This window comes from Ambystoma mexicanum, chromosome 6p (genome assembly GCF_040938575.1).
Source record: "Ambystoma mexicanum isolate Mex_15411 chromosome 6p, UKY_AmexF1_1, whole genome shotgun sequence".
Lineage (NCBI taxonomy): Eukaryota > Metazoa > Chordata > Amphibia > Caudata > Ambystomatidae > Ambystoma > Ambystoma mexicanum.
Window position 1 is genome coordinate 1321654070 of NC_090935.1, and position 18508 is coordinate 1321672577.

Below are 18508 nucleotides of genomic sequence, written 5' to 3' on the forward strand. Positions count from 1 at the left end.
GCCTTTTTTCGGGGTATTGACCAGGGCTTAATCGCATTAACACATTCCCCAAGAAATAGACAACACTGTGTAGGGTGAAAGGTTGCAGGTTCAGAACACAGTGTGTGCAACTCAAGGACACGCATTGTTATCAGCATTGAACTCGCAGTAGTCACAATCAATGTAATGACTTCAGGGGAAAGGTTATGGGTCAGAGTTCACTGCTGTCCCATATATGGACCCTGTTTACTGGTCACTTCTGCAGTGTCCTTCAACTGCTAGCGTTAGGTTAAGCGCCTCTTTGTTTTTTATTTGCTTTATTGGCACTTCGGTGGCCCAACAGTTTACAGCCTGGCCTGGTTCCATGTTGTTGGTGGTGCGGCTTTATTTTGCATTGAAGTATTGCCAAGTGCTGCCAGAAAAAGGGAGCCTCCTGGCTACAGCGGCCATCACCGGAAGAGTCGCCAGTTCTTTCCTGTGATGACCCCTTCCTTCTGCTTCCACTCCCTCTTGGATGTGGTAATGAGGGGCGAACACGCAGCCTTCCCATTGTTACAAAAAATAGGATCATTTACATTGCTCTGGTCACCACTAAAATGACTGGCTTCTGACAAAACACAAATTGGGTGGCCTGTGTCTCCTTTCTTGAAATAGCATCACCGTTCTCTGAGTCACACCGTGAATGCTTGTCACAAAGATGGCTGCCGTGCCAGTAAAAAAATAAATTCACATCTCTTTTAACCAGGGTTGTTGCTAGGTCTGGAAAAGACCTGGGGCTACGCTGATGTCAGAACTGTCGGGACTGGGGGCTAGCTAGCCTTTTGGCTGTAGCTCCTGAGATTCTATCTGGGGCTACAACCTAAAGATTAGGGGCTATAGTCCCCTTACCCCCCCTAGCAACGCCCCTACTTTTAACCCCTTCATTGTGTCCAATCGAATGCTTTATTGTAGAAATTAGGATGTTTTGTGTGCGCGGGTGAGAGTGTGTGTATGTATGTTGGATGTAGCACTTCGTGCAATTTCTAGATCTAATTCATTGATTGGCTGGGTCATTCCCAGGAGAGACGTACGTGTTACTTGTTTTTGAAGGTGCTTCTTCCTGCCTGCTGCACACCATGCTCCGCCACAGCTCCACAATGACGGTTGTCGTGTGCATCACACTGGGTGGATGTGCTTGTTTTACGCCTGTGCGTGCAAGTAAGGTAAGAGGGCTCGAAACTAAATATTTCCATCACTGACAGAAAATTCAATGTTCTGCGATGTCTTGTTGTCGTTGACTGGTGCAACGTTAGCCATCCGAGACACAGAATCCTGCAGCTGCAGCGGCTACCAGCGTGCATTTCTGAGCACTCTGGGGAGGCGCGGGGGCGGCACCGTGTCCTTGTCATGGGCCTCGCCACACTGGGAATATTGAATTTAGCATCAGCTGGTGGCTAATCCCAGTAAGCCGGTATCGCTCTACAATGTTTTCAAGCCCTTCCGTAACTAACCAGCCTAGCGGGTCGATGGCGGGGCAGGCATTCATAGAGGCCTCAAGAAGTATGCACGCATGGGTCCATCACTTCCGGAATGATATTCCTAAAAACCAAGCGAAAAGCCCAGGACCTAGTCTCTCTCCGGCGTGAAACATGCTGAAGTAGTATTGAAGGGCCTGGGTCAAAATACTGAGTGAAGCTGGCTTTCTCAATCCACTGCACTGCACTGAGATGCAGTCCCATGCACAGTATTATTACACTGTGTATTCTCAGAAACAGGATGCGTGGCTGTGTGATGCCCTTGCACAGTATTACAAGGAGCATTCTCAGAAACAGGATGCAGGGGTGTGTGCCTAATATTTATACAGAAGCCAAAACCTTTAGCTTTGCCAATGCTGGTTTTTAACAGGATTTCAGTGAAGGACAGGCAGTGTGCTTATAAATCGAGTGGGTGAATGCAGACCTGGTTTTTATTGCACTAATAGCGGGTTTATTACTAAAACTAAGTCATTAACTCTCAGAAGACTTATTTGAAAAACACTGGCAGGCACTCCAGGCACAGCGTTTGATGGTAAGGCTTGTTTAAAGCAAGCACAACGAGCTCCCATGAGGAGGTTTTTTGGGGAGTCGCAGGGGTTGGAACTGGGTGGGAAAGGCCATAGGGATTAGCATGGCCATGGGCAGTCAATGGTTAGGCAAATGACCAGACACCTACAGGCTGTGTGTCTCTCCTCATATGCCATTCCTCCCTGTTCTCTAATGCAATAGTTTTGACTTATAGGTGTCGTCGTAAGTTACACCTAATACCCCAAACTAAAATGGGTTGAAAAAAAGGGGCAGAAGGGGATGGGTGCTCAAGGGATGAAGAAGCAAAAGGGTGACACCCACTCTATTTTAAAAGAGGAGCAAAAATTAAAAAAAAATAAGTAAAGAAAAACGAAAGGAAGGGCAAATATAGCCTGTTCTCATTGAAGAACAATTCAAATGTATGACATCTTAACCTTTAGCCGTATTACATCCTAGCTTATGCATTGCCCCCAGGCTGACCACATATTACTGAATTGCCCCTCTGACTGGTTCACTGCCCTATACATGATTTATTGTTTAGTGATTCAACATCGGCTGGGCCCCTGCGTTGCTACATTGTCCTCTGGTATCTCCATAGCCTAGTTGATTGCTTTATTGCACCCAATTCCCTGATTGTCCTTGAGTTTTGCATTGTCCCCATTCCTGCATTGCCTGCTAATTGCTGAATTGCCTCTGATTGATGCATTAAACTCCTGATTATAGCCTCGCCTTCCCAATTGCTACATTTCACCACAGATTGCTGGGCTATTTAATGAATGTGCTTCTTAACTGCTTGTTTCCCTGTCCTCCCCTGGCCACTGTATACCTACATTCCACATATGTCCTGCGGCATTATACACTTTTTATGTTTATTAATGTAATTTTTAAAGTGCCCAATGCAACTCAATTGCCTTTAGGCACTATACATCCCAAGATAAGCACGAGCGGCAAGGGTCTGCTTATTCAAAACATGGAGTGGTGAAGAGGCGAGGGACATTCTGAACAAAAGGGAGCGAGAGATGAAGGAGGGAAAGAGGTTTAACAAGAAGACAAGGGGGAAGAGGAGCAAAATGCAGAGCTCATGATGCTTATAACAAGTAGAGTTTTAGGGCAGATTATAAAATCTAGAGATGAGCATGTGCTCAAGGTCGGCGCCAGAAAGTTCCAGTCTCCGGAAATCAACTATCACCCATCTTCGACTAGGAATGTCTGCCTAAAACGATGGCTCTCTGAACTACCTCAGGGCAAAATCAAACTGCTCACTCTGGCTTGGTGTTAGGTTTTCTAAGGATAGTGACATGTGCCTCTGGAGCACTTGGGGCTGTCCTTCAATGCTCAGACAACTACTTCCCCTCTTCTCTTCTCTCTGGTGGTATTTCCTCCCTACTCTCCTCCTCCACTGCTCCCACCTTGCTACTCCCTGCTCTCTCATCCTCCTTCTCTTTGCCTCTGATTTCACTCACTCCTCCTACTCCTCACCTTCCCCCTTTAATGTCATCGCTACTCCAAGACTCTTACCACTTCTCCTGCAAACTTTTACTCCTCCTCCACACTATTGCTCCTCCTCCACACTACTGCTCCTCCTCCACACTACTGCTCCTCCTCCACACTACTGCTCCTCCTCCACACTACTGCTCCTCCTCCACACTACTGCTCCTCCTCCTCTCTACTATTACTACTACTACTACTACTCCTACCCCACTGCTACCCCTTTTACCTCACAACTTCTCATCTTATCACTCCATCCATACTCTACAACACTACTCTCCTTTCACTCTCACAACCACTTCTCAAACACTCCTCACACTTATCTAGCCTCACTCGCTGGCCTTCATGGTCACTCACATGGCAGTGCCCTTGCACTCACTAAACCAATACCTCACCTTTTGATACAATAGCCTCTGCAATCCACCACGTACTACTTCCTCCTTCCTCCTGCTGGTTTCTTGGTCCTCCTTCTCCTCCTCTGACCTTTACCGGGCAACCCACACCTTCCACCTTCTTGTGGCCTTCCTTTTCCTTCCCCTATTCCTGTGATTGGCCAACTCTCGACCAATTCTGCATCACTGCACCCACTCAGGAGTTGTTGCAGAGCCATAAAGGCATAAAATCCCTCTTAATTCTCTCCCCCTTATCCCGTGATGACCCGCTCCGGTATGTCAGAGGCAGTTTGTGAAGTTCAGTGTTCAAGTTCCTCCTATGGGGCTCACCACTGGCCTACCCTAAGATAAGTGCCCCTATAGGAAGGTCTGTGGGCTTTGGGATAGTCTCTGGTCCAGTGGGCTCACTGTAGCCCGGGTGACAGCCGTTGGTTGCAGCACGGGAGAGGAGTGTAATGTGCTTCACGGCCATGTAGGCACAGTGGTGGATCTTCACCTCTCTTTCTCACTGTGCTCTTCATTGCTGGCGCTTTTCTGCAGCTGATAGACTGGGGAGGGATGTCCTCTGAGAACTGGGCCTTGGTCTCTCTCGGGTAGGGACGGGCATTGGCTGCTTTTTCTTGCTCTACCAGTCCACTGATTGTTGAGTTGTAAGGAAAGCAGAACAACTCTGGCGAGCATGGTATTTTTGAGGCATGGTGTGAGACGTTTTATTTGCTGAAAATCATATTGGCACAAAGGGAAGGATTAAGGGTTGGACCCCCAACAACTCCCCGACCCCCAGATCTCTTCCCCAAAAAGACCAAGACTGGCTCCCCTCCCACTCCTGACAAGACCAGAAAACTGGCCTCGTCACAACTGATAATCCGTTATAAATTCACAAACTCTCTATTATAAGGCCAGTGGTTGGGTTACTCTTTAAGCGGACAATCATCGCACCTCCTTACTGTACACAAGAACACGGAGGGTACACGGCAAGGTCTCACATTTTCATAGAGGAGCAATTCACTTCTGTTGGGACTGCTCACACCGAAACAGCTCATACTCTAAAATAACCTTAGTGCCCTCTGCTTTATTTAAGTGAACAGGGATTTCTTTAAAAAAAAGAATGGGGTGATACATTTCAAGTTGCAAGCTTCTAACCAGGCATAATAAACACTCACCTTGGGGAGGAAGGCTAGTCTCCCACATGAACAGAGCAAACCATGTTGTACAACCTAAGAGTGAGTAATCACTTGCCAGTGGGTAGTGCCAAGATCGCATCTTATCGCCTGAAGACAGTATGTTCTGTCCAACCGTTGTATTCGGCATTACTGGATTTGTATCAAGCAACATGTCCAATAACACAACACTAGAGTTATTAGCTGAGTACAGCTGCATACCACAGATTTCTTTTTTAAAACCTTCATTTTGGATATTTCTGTGACACAAGGATAAATTCAGGCTGCAGTGGAGCTCTGTATGTGTGAGATGATGTGTAGACGATACGACTTTGGGTTGTATATGTATTCTGAGGGAACAGTTGAGATTGGGGCACATAGAAGGGGTTTCCTTGACACAAAAAGGCACAATTAGAGATTCACAAAGAAGATAGAGAAAAAATGGCATCCTTAATTACCTAAATGGTGTAAAACCAACAACTAATTTTCAGTTTTTTTGTTGTGCACAAATGCTAGCTCACAGCTATAGCACATCACATATTTCAGTTACGTTGGGTGTATTGCTGGCTACTTTTAAAACCAAGATTTATTTTGCACTAATCCTAACCCTAAATCACTAATCCTCACATGGCAGGGTCTGTGAAAGAAGTATGCACATTTCCCCCACATGGGGGCGCCTTCACCCAGATTTCCCTCCTTCGACATAAATTGCTTTAGTTTTTTTTACAAGTTGTGGTCTTTGAGAGCATATGTGCTATTGTCAATGGATGCTTAACAAGCATTATGTAGTATTCTGCTTGCAGAGTATGTGGAATGTTTGGAATGTTGGAACGTGGAGTGCGAGACCTGGGATGGGATTCCATAGGATGACATTTGGAATTGGAGCTGGCTAAGTGTTGATGTTGTGAGGAATTTTTTCATCCGCATGGTGGGTTCGCGTTGCCCTGGGCTTTTTTGAAATTTTACATGAAATTGAATGATGGTAGATCAACCTCTGGATAATGTGTGGGGCTAATCCGCACACATTTTCCTATGCTCACTGCATGACGTACACATAGACTTGTGTACTCTGGTTGGACACAGCCTACAGGTGCAGTCCTCCCTGTCATATTTAGTTGAGATCTGACAGGTGGAGTACACGGTGCATCTCAGAAGCGAGAGGACCAAAATCTTCCTCCTGTCATGGCCAGCCTAATTAACTATCAAAGGATCCATGTGTCCGCCCTGTTAATTTGTTTTCCTTCTGCAGATGGTGGCAGCAATTAACATAAGTAACATACAAATAGAGTATACTTCAAACAGGCCCACATGGAGCCTGGCTGCAGAGGCTAAAACAAAGGAGACTGGAAAACCCAACACCCCTTTCATATGCACTGTGTCAACCTAAAGTCAGCCTCCTCCTCTCAGTTTCAAGGGCAGTGACCTGCCATGTTTGGAACTTTGTATTTACAGTAGTCAGCCCGGCAGGGGGACCCCATTCAGAAGGTACCAGTGTGTGGATTGATGGAGACAGAAGGCCTATTCCCGTTGCAGCTCCAAAGGAGACCTGTCGCTTTAATCAGGAACTAAAGAGAGCTCAATTAACCAAAAATACCCTTTGATCCACAACAGACCAGACAGGAAGATGGGTGGGACTTAATATTGCATGCTTTCACCCCTTTACCTTTTCCGTTGCAAAGCACTCTGGTTATGACCTCACGCATACTCGATATTGTTGATGGGGACCCAGAATTGGTTCATTAAGTTAGGCCTACATTACACCAATTACTGGGGTCCATTTGGCCTTAAAAGAGGGCTGAACCCCTCTATTGGAAGATCATATGAAGACTTTGCAAGGAGTAACACAAATAACTCATCTGGACCCTGGCTGAAGGTACAGTCTGCCTTACAGCTTCAACCAGTTAAGGAAGGCCTGGATTTCCAAAGAGGGAAACAAGACCCCTCCCCCAAACATCTCCCAGGGAACAGAGAGAGATACAGAATCCAGAGGACCTCACAGCAGCTCCAGAACCAGTACCCAGCCAGCACACAGTGTGCCCTACTAGGCTCTGCAAGCAATCTTTCTAGGTGGGAAGTGCCAGAGAGTCTCTGAACCAAACCAAGGGCAAGGCTCTTGCAGGCAACACTCTCCTCATCTTTTGGCCGTCCGCCTTAAAGTGAAGAAGCTAGGGAGGAGTGCATCGACAAGCATCAACCAGCGTTTGCCTCAAAGGACATTTTTGAGGCAGTCGAGACCCTTGAGCTACAACCGACTGAACCGTTGACTGTTGTTATGCTACAGTCACTAACGCTGTCCGAGACACCTCGACCAGTACTTGAGACCTGCCGACGAGCAGTGAGACAACCATTCCGGAATCCGAGCCGCGTGTAGGCTAGCCTGCAGCAGTCAGTCCGGCCTCACTTGCCGAACAGCCTACCGCCTGATACCCTCAGCTGTCTCCCATCTTGAACTCTATTGCAGAAGCTGCAAATTTCCCTGAAACCGACCCTACACTATCGAGCACTAAGAACTTCTGCAAGCACATGGAACATTGTGATTCTGTCCCCCTGGTCCTTCTCAAAAGGCCCCTAACGACATGTTACAACCCATTGCTCCCTTTGTGCTGAAACCAAGTATCCTTGAACTATTGCGATTAATTACCTTACCGACTACCCTCCTGTCAGTATCCAGAGTGCATCCCTTTTCCTTCTTGGACACTGTCAATCATCTGCATTCCTTTACAGGGTGGGTTGTATTTTGTAGTGTGCTAGAACAGTCTGTTGTGATAATAATAAAGTAGATATTTTTTGTGCAACCTTGACTGGACAGTCCCTTTTATCATTGAGTAATAATTGTATTTTCGCTGTGTTGCAACTAACCAGCGATCCACAAACTTGCAGAGATGGTATCAGGTAATATTATCCTCATAAATAATGTTGCCATATATATGGTCGCCGAGAAACGGCATAGACGACATTATTTATGGGGTAAATGGGAGCGGGGTTGTGGGGGTGTTCTGCACTCCCGTTAAAAAAGTATGGGGTTTGCAGGGGTGTCCCCTACAGATTCCATGGGTTAATATCGCCGCAAAAAAAACAGTGCCATTCTTGTATGGCGATATTTTGACGGGATATTAACACATGGAACTGCAGAGATAAGCCTGCCGTTCCGTCCACATTACCAAAATTGGACAAGGAGAATTATAATTTGCTTGTGTTTCCAATCTGTTCGGATCCCTTCTGGTACACGAGAATTGTGGGGTTTATTGATGGTTTAATTAAATAAGGTGTATTTAAGTACCTTCTCTTGGACCAACAAAAGAAGTAAAGTGATGGAATTGTGCATGAGCTTTCAGCATTGGTCGAAGTGTTAAAAAAAAAAGGAATGGAACGATGTCCCCTCTGCCCTTCCCCCTTTTCTACTTTCGCTGACCCATATCCCCTCTTGCCCCCCCATTCAAACACCATACCTGGGTCCTTCTTTCATGCACTGCACCCCACAATGCTGTGTTTTACAACAGTTCTAGCCAGACTGAAAAAACACAGTGAAATAATATGCATTTAAATGACCAGCATTAGTGTGTCATTGTACCCCTCAGCATGTGGAGTTATGCAGCCTCCCCTTCACCCACCATTCCACCTCTTAAGGGACATGCCCATGTCTATAGCCACACACACAAACCCCTCCCATTACCTGCAAACACAGCAATGCATAGTACTACGTGAAAAAAATCGATTATTAATAATTCATTTAAAAAAAGACCTAGTTAGAAAGACTACTCGGTCTTTGTAAATCGGTATGTCAGTCCCTGCGACACGAGTGCACGCAGGGGTTGACGCATGGTGGGAACCTGAGGGGGAGTCACGGGAGTCCGAGGGTAAGTGTGTGAGTGACTGTCCGTGTGCAAAAGCAATGTTTGTGAAGGGGGTGGGTGAGGAGCAGGAGGTAAATGTACCCGGTTGCATGTTTGCGTGTGTGAATGTGGTGGTGATTGAGGCGGTATGCTTGGGGCAAAAGGAGGCAGTGAGGGATCAGGAGAGCAAAGGCGAAAGGGGAGCTTGGTGGGTGGAACCCCCTGAATTCATGATATTTTGGCTTTTTGAGGGCCGCACAAAATCGACCAAAATAAATTGGTCTTTTTCATGTGATTTCACATAGAACCCAATTTGCAGATCGCTGTTGAGCTGGCCTTTCTGACCACCTCTTGGGAATGGGCTTTATGTCGCAAGCAGTGTATGGAAATGAACAAAGTCAATCCAGCACCTGCGAGATAGCGCAATTAGATGAGATGACACTGGGTTGTTACTGGAAGAGCCAAGTTAAAAACAAAGGTGCCCTTTCCTACTGTTCTTGGACAGTACGCGGGTCACATAAAGTAAGGGAATGATGACAGATTTATCTGAAAAGTAATGGAACATGGTACTCTTTAGTTCCCGCCCACTTTGAACACACCACCCTCTTTTTTAGGTGTAGCCCCGAAGACACAACCTCCTTGTCTTTGATGAAAGTAAATGCTCTGCGTGAGCATCCCACGGAATATGAAAGTGTTTGGACATCACTGGACTAGTCTGTGTCTTCCCTGACGTGTTATATAGATGTGTTAGCCGAGGGGCGCACTGCTTCAGTGAACGGTATGCGGCCTGGGTGTCTCAGCCTTTTTCTGTCATTCCCCCACCGAGGGGCTCTTGACGATGATGTCAGGGGTTTATTTGACCTGCTATAGGGGTAAGTTCAGATAAAGCAGCACAGCCTCTAGACCAGTGTTTGAGAAGCCTTGGTATCAATGCGTGCTGCACTGGACTTCTTGCCTTAACCACACAGAATTTTTAAGTTTTACCTACAGGCAAATCCGATACCTGCTGATAAAAAATAAAGTGTGAAATTCTTTTAATGTATATTTAACCAGGGACTGTGTGGTGAATAATGACTTCCCTTCACCACGCAGCTCCTCTTTGCCTTCATTGCAGGATGTAAAATTGACACTTATGCTACGTACACACATGTTTACATTTTAGGCAGCAGAAAAAGATGTATGCCTGAAATCCTGTATCATATCTAAAATGAATAAACAGAGGTTGACAAAAAAAAATCTAAAATGTGGACTTCACGCCTTAGAACCGATTTGACTGCAAGTAAAGCACACTTCCCAACTGCTCCCCACTTGTGTATGTTGCACTACAGTTCAGAAGCAAGCCATCTGATGGGGGGGGGAGGCTCACTTCCACTGTTGGCTATGATAAAGAATAACGCATACCACCTGCCATGATAGACATTTGTTGGACTGAGAGATTTTGTCAATTCTCAAATGTTCACACATTTCTGCAAAGGAGTTACTAGTACATTTGGAGGTAAAGCGCACCCTCTGCATACCTTCCACCTCCACTCATGGTTCATTAGTGGGGTAGTTGCTCTGCAGCTCAATTCATATCTGCCCCGTATCACGTGCACTACCTGGCACACACCCTGGCTTTTCAGCCAGCAGCCCTAAGCATGCTGGGACTGGTAGGCCCGTGTCCTAATTGTAAATAAATCAGAACTAAAAGTACCAGAATGCAATATTTGTTTGACTAAAAATCCAGAGGTAAATATAAATGATGGTGTCACACAAGACATCATGTCACTTGACATCTATGTACATGCAACCATCTCGTGGACGATGAGTGCAACCCTTCACTCCCATAATGCTTCATATGAAAGTGTTATCTGTTGCCTTTTCCTCCCACGTTTAATTGTGATCGTATGGTAGAGTGCATGAGCTGGAGCACACATTGGGCCTCATTACAAGTCAGGCGGAATGGGTTAATGGGCTCTGCTAATGGTGGCGGGCCCATTAACACGATTCCGCCTGATTACGAGGTCCCCTCGCGGGACCCAGTAAGGACGCCTGGTAAAACCAGGCGTCGTTACCGCGTCCCGCGAGGGGAAGAGGGAGCTAACAACGGGCCGGTAGTAATCGGCCCGTTGTTAGCTCCCTCTCCCATTCCCATTGAGCCCTATGGGGGCTCAAATGGGAATGGGGAAGGTCCGGGTTCCCAGAGGGAGGAATTACCGGGCCCTCCGAACTCGGAATGGCCCGGTAATTCCCCATTCAGGGAACCCGGTAAAGGAGCCGGTTTGGCAGCAGCAGCCATGGAGCTAATAGCTCCATGGCTGCTGCCAAACTCGTAATGAGGCCCATTGTCTTTGTAAACATTTGGCTGGCACCCCTTTGGTTTATGGGTTATTGATGCGGTGGGACAATACCCCTGTCTAAACATTCCACCCTTGAAATTATGCAACCCAGGCATTCAAAGCTGTATATCTTCACTGATAATGAATTATTTTCATCCAGCTTTAAAAGTGCGCCTTTTCCTGCAACGGTTTCTGTCATGAATGTTATTACAGTTAATTTCTCCCTAATTTGGAGCTGCGAATCCCACCCAGCGTGCACATTTTGCTATTTCCTCAATCTCGTGCTTTGTTTCATAACAGTTAAGGTACCGTGGGTGGCACAGCACGTTTCCACACCTAATACTAATGCATGCTGAACAGCTGCATAGTGTGTAGATCACTGTGCTTGCAGAAAGCACTTCTGAAGGTGGTTTGCACACAGAGTTCCAGCGGTCTACATGTTGTTTGCCTTAACCTTAATACATTCGATCCTTTTTTCTAACTGAGACTTTAATGACTGCATTTGCATGGCAGAAAAGTGCGCATGGTGAGGCGGGCAACACGCTCTGAATGTTGCTTTGCCTCGCTGATATATGTGGTTATGTTGTGCAATTTTGCAGATTCAATAAGATTTTTTTCTTTCTGCTTGTCTGTTGTTTCTTTTGATGTGGCCTCCAGGATGCTGCTGGCAAGGTGCTGGACCGCTGGGCCATCATGTCTCGGGAAGAGGAAATCATCACTCTGCAGCAGTTTTTGAGGTTTGGAGAAACAAAGTCGATTGTGGAGCTGATGGCCATTCAAGAGAAAGAAGGGCAGGCCGTGGCCGTGCCATCTTCAAAGGTGGATTCAGACATCAGGAGTTTCATCGAAGGCAACAACCGCACCCGGAGCCCAAGCCTGCTCACACACCTGGAGAACAGCAACCCTTCAAGCGTTCACCACTTCGAAAACATGCCCAACAGCCTGGCATTCCTTCTTCCATTCCAGTACATCAACCCAGTCTCTGCCCCTCTTCTTGGCCTTCCACCCAATGGCCTCTTGCTTGAGCAGCCAAGTCTCAGGCTGCGCGAGGCCAGTCTTTCCACTCAGAATGAGTTTGAGGAGACCAGTGAGTCGGAGGTCTCTCCAATGCCTTATAACAGGAGTGAGCCACCATCTAACAGGAACGCCTTGTCCAGCATTACAAACGTGGAGCCTAAATCCGAGCCTGGAAATGCCTCACCTCGCCGCACGGCAACACCCATCAGCGAAATATCCAAGCAGGAGCACACCAAAAGCTCCTTCAGGATTCACAGAATGAGGCGGATGGGCTCGTCATCGAGAAAAGGCAGAGTGTTCTGCAACGCTTGCGGGAAAACCTTTTATGACAAAGGTACGCTCAAAATTCACTACAATGCAGTTCACCTTAAGATCAAACACCGGTGTACCATTGATGGCTGCAACATGGTATTCAGCTCCTTGAGAAGTCGCAACCGGCATAGTGCTAATCCCAATCCCCGACTTCACATGCCCATGTTAAGAAATAACAGAGACAAGGATCTAATCCGTGCGACCTCAGGAGCAGCCACGCCAGTCATAGCGAGTACCAAGTCATCGCTAACATTGTCAAGCCCTGGCCGACCTCCCATGGGCTTCTCCACTCCCCCACTCGACCCAGTTCTTCAGAATTCCCTCCCTAGCCAGATGGTGTTTCCAACTTTAAAGACTGTACAGCCCGTTCCTCCATTTTACAGAAGTTTACTAACCCCGGGAGATATGGGTAGCTCTCCATCCTCACTTCCCACCAGTCCCATCATATCGGCCCCAGTTCCAATGGAACAGCCGGCCCCAGCCCCCACAGATCCCCCGACAAATGTGATGTCAATGTCAACTCATGATTCGAACACGGACCTTGCCCCTAAAAAGAAACCAAGGAAATCCAGCATGCCTGTTAAGATTGAGAAAGAAATTATTGACACGGCCGATGAGTTTGATGAGGACGATGACCATGACGCATTGGTTAACGATACTGCCCATGATACTCACAGTCATTCACAGGATGACATGAGCCCTGGATTGTCTCTGAAGGGCTTCTCCAAATCTAGTGGTCATGGGTGCATTTCACGGACTAATATAAGAGCTGATAGCATGACATCAGAAGACCAAGAGCATGAAAGGGACTTTGAAAATGAGTCTGACATCTCTGAGCCAAAATATTGTGAGGAATCTATGGAAAGTGATGAACACCATCAGATTCATAGGGAAAATCATCACGAAAGAGCAATGAGGAATAGTGATAAGCAACATGAAAACCATATTGACTCTCACCAACAGGCTGGGCTAAAAGTGAAGGAGGAGTTTTCCGATCCAACGTACGATATGTTTTACATGAGCCAATATGGACTCTTTAATGGTGGTTCTGCCAGCATGGCCGCACTTCACGAAAGCTTTGCTTCATCTTTGAACTATGGCAGTCCCCACAAGTACTCTCCGGACGGTGACCTGTGCAGCAGCCCAGATCCCAAAATTTGTTATGTGTGCAAGAAGAGTTTTAAGAGTTCCTACAGTGTGAAACTTCACTACCGAAATGTTCACTTAAAGGAGATGCACGTCTGCACAGTGGCTGGCTGCAACGCAGCGTTCCCATCGCGGAGAAGCAGAGACCGGTCAGTATGCGTTCATTGTCTTTCACATCATTCTGTTGAAATCTGTGCAAAATGTGTTGATCGTCTAGTGAAAGAGTGACAGGAAGCTAGATTTTTGATGATGGTATATTAAACCTATAGAAGATGCTGACATGGGATGCCGGCCACGCGTTGAAAGATAGCCTTCCTAAGTCAATTCCTCCCACTCACCCCCCACATCATTTCAGTGAACATAACATGTTTCCTGAGGTGGTCACATTGCTATTGCTCTGTGTTTGCTGCTTGTTCAATAATCAAAAGACAAGTCATCCCCCGACCATAAATATTGCCTTTTTAATAAAAACATGGTGGCACAGGCACCAAAAATGGCATGTGACTCATACAGAAAAGACTTTTCCCCTCAAAAAGAATGACTCAAATGAAACCCCTTAATGTCTTTAGTTCAGGGCAATTGGAAAAACAAGGGAAGTGGGTCAAGGCTGCCCCGCCCTTAAAAACACATAGGTAATGATAATGGCCCACAGAAGGCTAAGCTGTATTTTCCTCAGCCATTTATGAACAGGCTAACAATTTTGAACACTGTTAAAATGAAGTTTATTCTAGATTAATAATGTATCGAAATTAAAATAACATATAAACCAATGCCAGAAGACAGGACTGAAAAATTCATTCGTAACACAAAGATCTACAACAATTTTGACTGAAACAAGTAATGTAGTTGCTAAAAAGTGATTACTGCACAGATGGCAGCTTTTGGAAACTCTGCCCAAGACACAGAAAAGGAATAATAGGTAGGTAGTGGCCCACAGACCCCAGAATGCAACATTGTGCCTCTTGACTGATCAGGCGTGCACTGTACATACCATTCCGACACATTTTCATTTACCTTCATGTAGATCTGATGAAACACCCATCCACAAGTTTCGTCAATTACCTCACACTGCTCTTAGCACCAGTGTCCTGAGGACAGCACAAACACTGAAGCCAGGTTCTTTCCGAGTTACCCCCAAATCGGAAATACGCAAAAGTGTCGAAAAATGCAACGTGCTGCCATTGTTTGCAGTACATATAATCACTTTTTAGCTACTAACCTCGCTTGTTTGAGTCGAGATTGACACTGTTCTTTGTGTTACGAATGAATTTTGCAGTCCTGTCTTCTGGCATTGGTTTATATGTTATTTTAATGTTGATACATCATTAATCTAGAATAAACTTCATTTTAACAGTGTTGAAAATTGTTAGCCTGTTCATAAATGGCTGAGGGAAATACAGCTTAGCCTTCTGTGGGCCATTATTATTACCTGTGTGTTTAAGCGTGGGGCAGCCTTGACTCTCTTCCCTTGTTTTTCTAATTGATCCGTCCCTCAAGAGTCAGGCCCCCCATGAACAAAAAAGAGTGAATTAACCCATTTGTTAAAAAAAACTTTAGTTCAGGGCAATCACATAGGGGCAGCCTTTGATACGGACCTCTTCCGGCGTGTGTGGGTGCTTTGCAGAATTGCACTAGATTTCATGAGGTGCCCAGTGTTCGGTGTGGCATGCATGGGTTGCAGGGTTGTGGTGAACACCTTTTGCCATAGGTGGGATTCTGAAGGGGTTGGCGGGTAGCAGGGGGGATGAGCTCAGTGGGACCCTGTGTCATTCATTTCATCTTGGTATGTGGTTGCACCTTACACCCTGTCACAGCTGGGGGGGGGGGCTCAAGGAAACCCACGCCAATTATGGACCCAGGGGTTAGTGTGGCATATAGGTGTACCTTTATTGAGCATAAAGATTACAGTCATGTAGTGCAGCTATTTTTGCATTGGTGTTAATCTATTTTGCACTGTGAAAAGTAGTTTAGCGCTGCTATCACAAAATTAGGTCCTTACTCTCAGTTTTACAAAACATGTCATTCGGAAAGCAGCAACATTTTGCAAAATGAACTTGATCCGTGCAAGAGGCACCCTTTTTTGTAATGTTCCCCAAAATGTCATTGTTTCTGTTAGGGACTAATGGCCAGATAACAAAGTGTTTATCTGAAGCATAAGGGTCTCCAGGAATACCTCAGCTCGACTCCACCTGCCTCTCTCAGAGGTGCACCGCGGGGGGTGGTTTGTTCGTGTTCATAAACCTGGTCTAAAATGGGGCACCTATTTTGATCTACAGAAAGGGATGTTTTGCTGGCCTTCGCCACTGGCTGAATTACTGCATTCATATAGAGTTTTTTTTTTACCAAATAGCAAATGGTCTTTCTCACTGCAAAATGAAACCCTGGCTTTATTATTTTGCCACAGTTTTCTCTTCTTGCCCGTTAATTAATTTGCTGCTTTAGTCGATTTTTTGGGTTTGTATTTTTTTATGCTGATGGTTCCTTGCCTATCTTATCATCTGGTTCCTATTTTTGAAAATATCCCTTTTTTATGGCTTTGCTACTTTTGTTTAATTTTGGTCTGTGGCTTTGTTTCTTTATTTCACACATGCACTTGCAGTGTTATCGTTTTGCTTGGACTTTTATTTTTGTTTAAGTGTTCCTGTTTGTATGTGTTTATTTTCACCTTGCTTCCTGAGGTACGGGGGAAGATGTAAAGCCTGGGCTAGTAGTGAGAGGAGGTTCAATGAGGTTGGAAAAACAGAAAATGTCGGCCACACCTCGGGCCTCCTCGAGGAGTCGTCATATGGAATCATGATTTGATGTGAACAGCAACCTCTGCCATATATTAACTGCTTGTTTGCCAGTCCGAAGGCATGTATGTGCCCATCTACAGGGATTAAATGTTATATATTTGCACCCTAAACCCTTGTACAAAACGGATTGAATCGCAAGCGTTCTATTCCATTGCTTTTGCCTTGCACACCATTTCAAACAAACACTTAAGTTAACAACTACAACCCCTTCCTCTCATTCTCCCTTGACTATTTTAGCTACTGGAAACAAATGTGAAGTGAGGCCCAGAATGCGGCCCTATGGTCACATTGTGTCATATTGTCTCGGGAGGATAGCTTAGGGGCAACACGCTCCCCTTGGATGCAATACGATGCTGAGCAACACAGGTTCGATCCCCGGGTCTGTGCTTAGAAACCTCTCGGTATTAAGTGCGTTATAAATAACTTATCATATCATACATATTTAAAATGTCTGTAGAGGTGTAGGATAGAAAAGGCAATGGTGACAGATCTGCGCCAGTCGTGCATCGCTTCTTATGCCTGCCCGTCACACAGTTTCCACAGCTCCCATTTTATTTTGAACTATGGTATGCCATGAATCGAGTACATGTCTTGAAGATTCACTTTTTTTCTGGAAGGATTCTTGCTGAGGTGGGAGAGGCCACATTCTTCTCAGCCTCTTCAAAGAAGGCGCCCTAGGCCCAACCTCTGATCAGGGCCACTGACTCCGATTTCAGCCACGGTCACTGTATTCTTCTAGAGGCTCTGTGGTGCCACAGAGTAGCATTGGCTGAGAAAAAGACCATTCACTCAGCAAACTGTAAATATTTTCTCAACAAAGTGCATAGTATGAGTCCATAGAGCACCAAGTAATCAACGTGTGAGCGGTTCAGTGAGGGCGCAGGTGGCAGAGGAGGGACTTGTTAGCTTTGACGTAGATTTTGGGACCCTAAAGGAACTCCTCCTTGTGCTTTCGGGAGGAGGGGATCAAGAATAAGCAGGAGGAGTCATGATATAAAATCACTCAAATTACATTGTTGTCACTTTAGCTTGAAATTCTGGGTAGAAGAAGACTTTCGCATTTTAGTTCCTGGTGGAACGTTACGGGCAGAGTGGAACATGAATTTCCAGGAATAAGGTACCTAGTAGATGCTTGATTGACAGTCGCATTCCCTGTGGCACCAATCGTGGCTTAGTGAGGTGCGCCTTAGAAGCATTCCGTGGAAAGTCATCAGAACCTGCGTCCTGGAACTGTGCGCCTCTAAACCTTTCCTTCTGCACACTATTAGGAATCTTTCCAGTAGTGCCTCTTCTCACTCTTTCTTTTCATCAAATTCAGGGGTCCAAGTGTATAAATAAAAGTATTGGAACTATGATTCCACAGCCCCCTACTCCTGCCCCACCGACCCCATACTCACCCAAACTCCATACCTTGTTTGTGTCTTTCCTCCACTCCACCCGCAATGCTGTGTTGTACAACCGTACTGTCAAGGCTGAAGAAAACACAGCTAAAGAAAGTGCATTTAAATGGCCACCGTTAGTTTCAGTCATTGTCGCCCGCAACATGCACCTTAATGCACCCTCCCCTATATCTAAAAGTGATCTTGTGGGGCTGGTAGAAGCAAAGGGGGCGGGGGTCTACAAATGTATACTCACAGGAGCAGAGCTAAAAGTTAAAAATGAAGACAATCACCAGAGAAAGACCACATTTTGCGGCCCAGGGTTTATCAAGGACCGTAATGCTGTTCGGGATCAGGTATCATTGACCAGAACACTGATATTTCACCACAATAAAAAGGTCTGCCACAGGTGCTTTAACTTACTAGTGCAGACAGAATCCACCAGAGAAGACTGCAGTAACCCGTCTAAAATAAATCCCTTTTGCAGGAAAACCAAAAAACATTCTTGGCAAGGTAAAACATATAAACTAAGGGGTTGCTGAACTGACCTCGATCATGCAGACCCCATGATCAATCCATCGGCCAAGAACTAGAACTAGATCCAAGGCCGACTCTCCACAGAGGGAGAAGCTCTACAAGAATGCTGT

The 18508-nt window shown here is 45.9% G+C and overlaps 1 protein-coding gene across 11 annotated transcripts in view; it reads left to right on the forward strand.

Moving 5' to 3' along the window:
• BNC2 (basonuclin zinc finger protein 2) overlaps nt 1-18508 on the forward strand; it is a 526652-nt gene that overhangs the window by 431619 nt on the left and 76525 nt on the right. For all 11 annotated transcript variants that reach the window (XM_069625988.1, XM_069625989.1, XM_069625980.1 and 8 more), the window contains one exon: nt 11870-13836. In XM_069625988.1, the coding sequence (XP_069482089.1) occupies nt 11870-13836 (1967 nt within the window). The remainder of the gene's footprint in view (nt 1-11869; nt 13837-18508) is intronic.